The 10,083-nt window shown below is 47.3% G+C and overlaps 1 protein-coding gene across 1 annotated transcript; it reads right to left on the reverse strand.

Annotated features, from left to right (window-relative positions):
• Window positions 1-6,974: 6,974 nt before the first annotated feature.
• Window positions 6,975-7,732, reverse strand: LOC135559829 (uncharacterized). Its single transcript, XM_065000706.1, has 2 exons — window positions 7,639-7,732; window positions 6,975-7,510 (listed from the first exon to the last, which is right to left on the reverse strand). Exons 1-2 carry the CDS (start codon window positions 7,730-7,732, stop codon window positions 6,975-6,977), a joined length of 630 nt encoding a protein of 209 aa, XP_064856778.1.
• Window positions 7,733-10,083: the final 2,351 nt, after the last annotated feature.

Here is a 10,083-nt window from a genome sequence, read left to right on the forward strand (position 1 = left end):
CATTGTATTATCTTTTACCAGATAGATCTATTGTGTTATATTCTCCTACATTCCTCTCACATTTCCACAAACTTCAAACTTTCCTTTCAAATGGTACCAAGAATATGCATATCCTTGCTTCAGAGCCTGAGCTACAGGCAGTTCGATTTGGCTATGTCATTTTATGCGAAAATTGAAACAAAGGGGCGGATCCTTAAGAGGTTTTAACAAGCATCCATGTTGTTGTCATTCTGCTAAGAACCTGTTTTCAGTGTGTTAAGTCTCCAGTCAATAGCCGGTGCAGAATGTGTGTGTTTATCCTTTACCATTTAATTAGCTATTAAATAAATAATTAAACCAATTTGTGTAGCACTGAATCATGAGTAGGACTTGGGTTTTTGCAGATGCAAGGAGGTTATGACTGTTCAGAATGATGATACCCTTCCGGGTTGGAGCGAGCGGTCGCATCCGCACTCGGTCCGCAGGTAGTATTACATTTCATTACATTTCATTATAGTACAACGGTTTGATTTGTCTAATCTTAGCAATTTCTTCTTAGCTAGCTACATAGCCGGCTTTGTATCATAGATAATTGCGTAATTATCGTATTTCGTCGTCCTAACGCAGTCTACACTGCTATCTGCCCTGCAGCTAGCCAGCTAGCTAACGTCCACCGTCTACCGATTAGCAGCACAACTATTACACTCAACTGAACGACTTGATTAGTGTAGTGTAGTGTTAGCTAGCTACATAGTTGTCTTTGCTGTCTTCGTATCCAAGATAATTGTGTAGTTTAGAGTGTGTAGTTTTAGAGTGATTATCTTAATTTACCGAGGTTAGCTAGCCAGCTATTTGTCGTCCTTAACGTAGGAGACACTGCTAGCTAGCCAACAGCTAGCCAACGTCTACCGAACAGAACTTCCGCACTCAACAACCCGGTCGCATTTCGCTTCGCTCCACAGGTAGTATCACATTTTCATTTCATTTCATTACAGTACAACGGCTTGATTTGTTTGATCGTAGCTAGCTACATAGCCGTCTTTGTATCAAAGATAATTGTGTAGTCTAGAGCGATTTCCTAGGTTAGCTAGCCAGCTATTGTCGTTCTTTTAACGCAACGTAACGTAATCAACACTGCTAGCTAGCCAGCTAGCCCCGAATAGCAGCACAGTAGAAACTATTACACTCAACGGAACGACTTGATTAGTGTAGTGTCAACAACGCAGCCACTGCCAGCTAGCCTACATAGTCAACAACGCAGCCTCTGCCAGCTAGCCTACTTCAGCAGTACTGTATCATTTTAATCATTTTAGTCAATAAGATTCTTGCTACGTAAGCTTAACTTTCTGAACACTCGAGACGTGTAGTCCACTTGTCATTCCAATCTCCTTTGCATTAGCGTAGCCTCTTGTGTAGCCTGTCAACTATGTGTCTGTCCTATCCCTGTTCTCTCCTCTCTGCACAGACCATACAAACGCTCCACACCGCGTGGCCACCCTAATCTGGTGGTCCCAGCGCGCACGACCCACGTGGAGTTCCAGGTCTCCGGTAGCCTCTGGAACTGCCGATCTGCGGCCAACAAGGCAGAGTTCATCTCAGCCTATGCCCATCTCACCCTCCAGTCCCTCGACTTCTTGGCACTGACGGAAACATGAATCACCACAGACAACACTGCTACTCCTACTGCTCTCTCTTCGTCTGCCCACGTGTTCTCGCACACCCCGAGAGCTTCTGGTCAGCGGGGTGGTGGCACCGGGATCCTCATCTCTCCCAAGTGGTCATTCTCTCTTTCTCCCCTTACCCATCTGTCTATCGCCTCCTTTGAATTCCATGCTGTCACAGTTACCAGCCCTTTCAAGCTTAACATCCTTATCATTTATCGCCCTCCAGGTTCCCTCGGAGAGTTCATCAATGAGCTTGATGCCTTGATAAGCTCCTTTCCTGAGGACGGCTCACCTCTCACAGTTCTGGGCGACTTTAACCTCCCCACGTCTACCTTTGACTCATTCCTCTCTGCCTCCTTCTTTCCACTCCTCTCCTCTTTTGACCTCACCCTCTCACCTTCCCCCTACTCACAAGGCAGGAAATACGCTCGACCTCATCTTTACTAGATGCTGTTCTTCCACTAACCTCATTGCAACTCCCCTCCATGTCTCCGACCACTACCTTGTATCCTTTTCCCTCTCGCTCTCATCCAACACTTCCCACACTGCCCCTACTCGGATGGTATCGCGCCGTCCCAACCTTCGCTCTCTCTCCCCCGCTACTCTCTCCTCTTCCATCCTATCATCTCTTCCCTCTGCTCATACCTTCTCCAACCTATCTCCTGATTCTGCCTCCTCAACCCTCCTCTCCTCCCTTTCTGCATCCTTTGACTCTCTATGTCCCCTATCCTCCAGGCCGGCTCGGTCCTCCCCTCCCGCTCCGTGGCTCGACGACTCATTGCGAGCTCACAGAACAGGGCTCCGGGCAGCCGAGCGGAAATGGAGGAAAACTCGCCTCCCTGCAGACCTGGCATCCTTTCACTCCCTCCTCTCTACATTTTCCTCTTCTCTCTCTGCTGCTAAAGCCACTTTCTACCACTCTAAATTCCAAGCATCTGCCTCTAACCCTAGGAAGCTCTTTGCCACCTTCTCCTCCCTCCTGAATCCTCCTCCCCCTCCCTCCCTCTCTGCAGATGACTTCGTCAACCATTTTGAAAAGAAGGTCGACGACATCCGATCCTCGTTTGCTAAGTCAAACGACACCGCTGGTTCTGCTCACACTGCCCTACCCTGTGCTCTGACCTCTTTCTCCCCTCTCTCTCAGATGAAATCTCGCGTCTTGTGACGGCCGGCCGCCCAACAACCTGCCCGCTTGACCCTATCCCCTCCTCTCTTCTCCAGACCATTTCCGGAGACCTTCTCCCTTACCTCACCTCGCTCATCAACTCATCCCTGACCGCTGGCTATGTCCCTTCCGTCTTCAAGAGAGCGAGAGTTGCACCCCTTCTGAAAAAACCTACACTCGATCCCTCCGATGTCAACAACTACAGTCCAGTATCCCTTCTTTCTTTTCTCTCAAACTCTTGAATGTGCCGTCCTTGGCCAGCTCTCCCGCTATCTCTCTCAGAATGACCTTCTTGATCCATATCAGTCAGGTTTCAAGACTAGTCATTCAACTGAGACTGCTCTTCTCTGTATCACGGAGGCGCTCCGCACTGCTAAAGCTAACTCTCTCTCCTCTGCTCTCATCCTTCTAGATCTATCGGCTGCCTTCGATACTGTGAACCATCAGATCCTCCTCTACACCCTCTCCGAGTTGGGCATCTCCGGCGCGGCCCACGCTTGGATTGCGTCCTACCTGACAGGTCGCTCCTACCAGGTGGCGTGGCGAGAATCCGTCTCCACACCACGTGCTCTCACCACTGGTGTCCCCCAGGGCTATGTTCTAGGCCCTCTCCTATTCTCGCTATACACCAAGTCACTTGGCTCTGTCATAACCTCACATGGTCTCTCCTATCATTGCTATGCAGACGACACACAATTAATCTTCTCCTTTCCCCCTTCTGATGACCAGGTGGCGAATCGCATCTCTGCATGTCTGGCAGACATATCAGTGTGGATGACGGATCACCACCTCAAGCTGAACCTCGGCAAGACGGAGCTGCTCTTCCTCCCGGGGAAGGACTGCCCGTTCCATGATCTCGCCATCACGGTTGACAACTCCATTGTGTCCTCCTCCCAGAGCGCTAAGAACCTTGGCGTGATCCTGGACAACACCCTGTCGTTCTCAACTAACATCAAGGCGGTGGCCCGTTCCTGTAGGTTCATGCTCTACAACATCCGCAGAGTACGACCCTGCCTCACACAGGAAGCGGCGCAGGTCCTAATCCAGGCACTTGTCATCTCCCGTCTGGATTACTGCAACTCGCTGTTGGCTGGGCTCCCTGCCTGTGCCATTAAACCCCTACAACTCATCCAGAACGCCGCAGCCCGTCTGGTGTTCAACCTTCCCAAGTTCTCTCACGTCACCCCGCTCCTCCGCTCTCTCCACTGGCTTCCAGTTGAAGCTCGCATCCGCTACAAGACCATGGTGCTTGCCTACGGAGCTGTGAGGGGAACGGCACCTCAGTACCTCCAGGCTCTGATCAGGCCCTACACCCAAACAAGGGCACTGCGTTCATCCACCTCTGGCCTGCTCGCCTCCCTACCACTGAGGAAGTACAGTTCCCGCTCAGCCCAGTCAAAACTGTTCGCTGCTCTGGCCCCCCAATGGTGGAACAAACTCCCTCACGACGCCAGGACAGCGGAGTCAATCACCACCTTCCGGAGACACCTGAAACCCCACCTCTTTAAGGAATACCTGGGATAGGATAAAGTAATCCCTCTCACCCCCCCTTAAAAGATTTAGATGCACTACTGTTCCACTGGATGTCATAAGGTGAATGCACCAATTTGTAAGTCGCTCTGGATAAGAGCGTCTGCTAAATGACTTAAATGTAAAAATGTAAATGTATATGATACGAGGTTATGATTAATAAGTTGACTGTTTATATATGTGATAAGTAAAGATCTTTTTATAGTTTAATTCGGGAGACGTTAACTCTTTAAAGACCCGCTCTAATGAGTTAATTGTTACATGATTAATTTAATCGGATAGCAATTAAACATAGTTAACTAACTGTCTTCAGATTAATGTTAAAGTCAAGCCACGACATATTGGTGCCCCCGTGTGAGGAATCTAAGACAAAATTAGGCCTTACTGTTGAATTCAGTCATTTTTTTTTTTTTTTTGCAGTAGATAGGATTGATGTTGAGTGGTGTGTGTTTCCTTTCGACCCAAATACCAGGGAGAGATTGTCACCTGTGGGGTATATCTGACAAAGGTTCAGAGTGTTTACGGTGAATTATACATTTTTTCAGAGCTAGGACATAAGGGCCAGCCGATTTTAAGGATATTTGAGAAAATATATTTGCTTGGCAGAAGCGTAGTATTATCTCTCTGTCTCTCGCGTGAGTAGACGTGGCGAGTATTTCTTTGTTATTGCGTGCTCCGGTAACATCAATAGCAAGAAACGCAGATTGGGTTGAACGTGAGACATCGTTAGTAAACACCCATTCCCGAATTGAACGGGACCTTTTTGTGCTTGAAGTGAACATTCTTGTACAAGAGCGGTTAGCTTTGTATTAGAAGCTAACAGAGAGAATACATTTTCTTTGTTTACAGCTGGCATCCCAAGCTTTGGGCCACTGAAGTCCCACCTTTGCTGGAATCCTGTGTGATTTCAGTTTTCAGGGTCAGATAGAGTGAAGTGAAGAATCTGCTATTTTGGGGGGGAATAATTGTTTTTCCAATGTGAAGGCAAACTTCTTCTTCTCACATCTGTAAAATCTGGTTACATTGAATAATATCCAACCAATCTCAACTGATTGGATATCGTGTCTCATGATTTAACAAGGAAGGTAAATTGCCAAACAAACCTTTTTTCCCAGTTAATCATTCGGATAAGGACCAAATTAATTTCTTCCAACCAATGAGACATTTTAAACTTGTCAATTTAACCTAGATACAATGACGCTTTCAGGTTAATTAAAGTTTAATTCCCAGATAGCCTAATTAATCATTAACATTGCTAAATCAATTAAGTTTTGCTTTTGCAAGTTTCCTTGAAGTCCAACTCCCACATTACTGATGCAGTATTAATGATTCATTAACATCTATAAATTGATTCAAATCGTTTTTGCAGTTTCCAACGAGTCAAAACCCAAACTTTATCAAATATTAATAATAATAATGAGCAAGCTATCGGAGGTGGTGCCTCCCATTCCCCTGCTAATAAGTGAACCCTCGCCAATGGAAAGATTGATCGCTGACCGCATCAGCGATATAAACCCAAACTATGCCAAAACAGAGATATCTCTTTCTCTAAACAAGGTTCTGGGCATACTGCCAAATTGCAGATAGTGAAAATTCGATCAATCAGTCACTTGCATGAACACAGAAATTGGTTATTAGAAAAGAAAATGAATATAACACAGAAATTGGATGTTAGAAAAGCACAAATATAAAATGTTCAATCACACATGTTTATTCTGTATAGGCTTCCTGCATTTCACTCTGTCATTTAGGTAAGTGTTGTGGAGTAACTACGATGTTGTTGATCCATCCGCAGTTTTCTCCTATCACAACCATTAAACTAAATAACCATTGGCCTCATGGTGAAATCCCTGAGCAGTTTCCTTCCTCTCCAGCAACTGAGTTAGGAATGATGCCTTTTTATTTGTAGTGACTGGGTGTATTGATACACCATCCAAAGCCTAATTAATAACTTCACCGTGCTTAAAGGGATATTCAGCATCTTCTTTATTTATTTTTACACATATATCAATTGGTGCCATTCTTTGCAAGGCATTGAAAATCCTCCCTGGTCTTTGTGGTTGAATCTGTGCTTGCAAGTCCCTACTCAATTGAGGGACCTTACAGACAATTGTGTGGGGTACAGAGATGAGGTAGTGTCACGGTTGTCGTAAGAATGGGACCAAGGTGCAGCGTACGTAGAGTTCCACATCTTTATTTCGAGGACTCCGGCCGCAAAACCTGAAACCAAATGGGAGGGTTAGGGGGGGATGACTAGTGTCGGTGGCGGCTCCGGTGCAGGTCGTAGCCTCCCCCAGATCCGACCATGGCACCGGGCTGAACGACGTGCCTGTACTGTGCATCGGCGCAGAGAAGGGCTCTGGCCCTGGAGCTGGATTGGACGCCGTGCCTGGACTGGGCACCGGCGCTGAGGAAGACTCCAACCTAAAAGCGTGACTGTATGCTGTATCTGGACTGGACACCGGCGCAGAGGAGGGCTCAGACCTTGGAGCAGGACTGGACACCGTGCCTGGAATGGACATCGGCGCAGAGGACGCCGTGCCTGGACATCGGAGCAGAGGAATGCTCCGGCCTTGGAGCTGGACTGGACGCCGTGCCGTGCCTGGACTAGACACCGGCGCAGAGGAAGGCTCCGGCTATGGAGCTGGACTGGACGCCGTGCCTGAAAGCTCCGGACTGCTGCCCTTCGCTGGAGGTCCCTGACCGTTGCCCGTTGCTGGACATTCCAGACCGTCGCTGGACCGTCGCTTATTTAGGCTTGCCATAACCGAAGGGTTGAAGCTCTGAACCGTTGCCGGAAGCTCTGGACTGTGAACCGCCACCGGAAGCTCTGGACTGTGAATGCGCACTGGAGGCTTAGTGCGTGGAGCCGGTACAGGTAGCACCGGACTGGTGACACGCACTTCAGGGCGAGTGCGGGAGCAGGCAGGCACAGGACGTACCGGACTGGGGAGGTGCACTGGAGGCCTGATGCGTGAAGCCGGCACAGGTAGCACCGGACTGGTGACATGCTCTTCAGAGCGAGTGCGAGGCACAGGACATACCGGACTGGGAACACGCACTTCAGGGCGAGTGCGATGAGGAGGCACAGGACGTACCGGACTGGGGAGGTGCACTGGAGGCCAGAACCGTGGAGCCGGCCCAGGTTGCACCAGACTGCTAACCGGATCCTCTGGTCGGATATTGAGGAGAACACACATGCACAACATCTCTCTCATCTCTCTCTCCCAACTTCCCCATTGCCTCCCTGATGGTCTCTGGCTCTTCAGGGCAAGTACAGGGAGCAGGCACATGACGTACCGGGCTGGGAAGGTGCACTGGAGATCTGGCATGTTGAGCCGGCACAGATGGCACCGGACTGATGACTCCGATATCCCTCTTCACACTGCTCCATCGATTCCCAGGCGGGCTCTGGCTCTATCCTTGGGTCGACCGACCACCTCTCTATCGTCTACTCTGGCTCTTCCCGCGGCTCAGACGGCCACCCCCTGTGTCCCCCTCCCCCAAAAAACTTGGGGTTGTCCTTCGGCTTTCTGTGCCCGCGAACCCTGGCATTGTCGCTGTCCTCCATTATTACCTTCCGTCTGCCTCCAAGGAAGGGTTTCGTATCCACCCATCACTTCTTCCCATGTCCAAAACTCCTTTACCTCGTAGATACGCTGCTTGGTCCTCATTTGGTGGAATATTCTGTCACGGTTGTCGTAAGAACGGGACCAAGGCGCAGCGTACGTAGAGTTCCACATCTTTATTATAAAGTGAAACTTAAGCAAAACAAAAACAAAAACAAATAAACGAACAACGAAACGTGACTACGTGGTGCACATGCACAAAATAATATAAAACTAGCTACTTAAATATGATCCCCAATTAGAGGCAACAATTACCAGCTGCCTCTAATTGGGAACCAAACCAAAACACCAACATAGAAATTTTAAACTAAAACACCCCCTCGTCACGTGACAGGTAATCATTCAAACATCATGTTAACCACTATTCCTGATCACAGAATGAGTTCATGCAACTTATTATGTGATTTCATTTTTACTCCTGAACTTATTTAGGCTTGCCATAACCGAAGGGTTGAATAGTTATTGACTCAAGACATTACAGCTTTTGATTTTTTATAAATTTCAAAACATTTCTCCAAACAAAATTCCACTTTGACATTATGTCGTATTGTGTGTCAAAATCGACTCCATTTTAAATTCAGGTTGTAACACAACAAAATGTGGGAATATATATTTATATGTTTACTGTGTGGGTGTGTGTGTATATATATATATATATATATATATATATATATATATATATATATATATATGGGGAGAACAAGTATTTGATACTACTTACAAAGCATGTAGAGGTCTGTCATTTTCTTTCATAGGTACACTTCAACTGTGAGAGACGGAATCTAAAACAAAAATCCAGAAAATCATTGTATGATTTTTAAGTAATTAATTTGCATTTTATTGCATGACATAAGTATTTGATACATCAGAAAAGCAAAACTTAATATTTGGTACAGAAACTTTTGCAATTACAGAGATCATACGTTTCCTGTCGTTCTTGACCAGGTTTACACACACTGCAGCAGGGATTTTGGCCCACTCCTCCATACAGACCTTCTCCAGATCCTTCAGGTTTCGGGGCTGTCGCTGGGGGTTGGCTAGAATGGCTAGGCCACTCCAGGACCTTGAAATGCTTCTTACGGAGCCACTCCTTAGTTGCCCTGGCTGTGTGTTTCGGGTCGTTGTCATGCTGGAAGACCCAGCCACGACCCATCTTCAATGCTCTTACTGAGGGAAGGAGGTTGTTGGTCAAGATCTTGCGATACATGGCCCCATCCATCCTCCCCTCAATACGGTGCAGTCGCCCTGTCCCCTTTGCAGAAAAGCATCCCCAAAGAATGATGTTTCCACCTCCATGCTTCACGGTTGGGATGGTGTTCTTGGGGTTGTACTCATCCTTCTTCTTCCTCCAAACACGGCGAGTGGAGTTTAGACCAAAAAGCTCTATTTTTGTCTCATCAGACCACCTGACCTTCTCCCATTCCTCCTCTGGATCATCCAGATGGTCATTGGCAAACTTCAGATGGGCCTGGACATGCGCTGACGGCGTAATGTGTTACTAATGGTTTTCTTTGAGACTGTGGTCCCAGCTCTTTTCAGGTCATTGACCAGGTCCTGTCGTGTAGCTCTGGGCTGATCCCTCACCTTCCTCATGATCATTGGCCCCACGAGGTGAGATCTTGCATGGAGCCCCAGATCGAGGGATTGACCTTCATCTTGAACTTCTTCCATTTTCTAATAATTGCGCCAGATGGCCTTCTCACCAAGCTGCTTGCCTATTGTCCTGTAGCCCATCCCAGCCTTGTGCAGGTCTACAATTGTATCCCTGATGTCCTTACACAGCTCCCTGGTCTTGGCCATTGTGGAGAGGTCGGAGTCTGTTTGATTGAGTGTGTGAACAGGTGTCTTTTATACAGGTAACGAGTTCAAACAGGTGCAGTTAATACAGGTAATGAGTGGAGAACAGGAGGGCTTCTTTAAGAAAAACTAACAGGTCTGTGAGAGCCGGAAATCTTACTGGTTGGTAGGTGATCAAATACTTATGTCATGCAATAAAATGCTAATTAATTACTTAAAAATCATACAATGTGATTTTCTGGATTTTTGTTTTAGATTCCATCTCTCACAGTTGAAGTGTACCTATGATAAAAATGACAGACCTCATGCTTTGTAAGTA

The sequence above is a fragment of the Oncorhynchus nerka genome, linkage group LG15 (assembly GCF_034236695.1).
Source record: "Oncorhynchus nerka isolate Pitt River linkage group LG15, Oner_Uvic_2.0, whole genome shotgun sequence".
NCBI lineage: Eukaryota > Metazoa > Chordata > Actinopteri > Salmoniformes > Salmonidae > Oncorhynchus > Oncorhynchus nerka.

Bases quoted from the DNA above. Each gene is read 5' to 3' on its own strand.
- LOC135559829 (XM_065000706.1), bottom strand. From the start codon at position 7,732: ATGGAGCAGTGTGAAGAGGGATATCGGAGTCATCAGTCCGGTGCCATC. The intron at 7,511-7,638 runs GTACGTCATGTG...ATATCCGACCAG, and splicing joins CAGTGCACCTTCCCAGCCCG to AGGATCCGGTTAGCAGTCTG.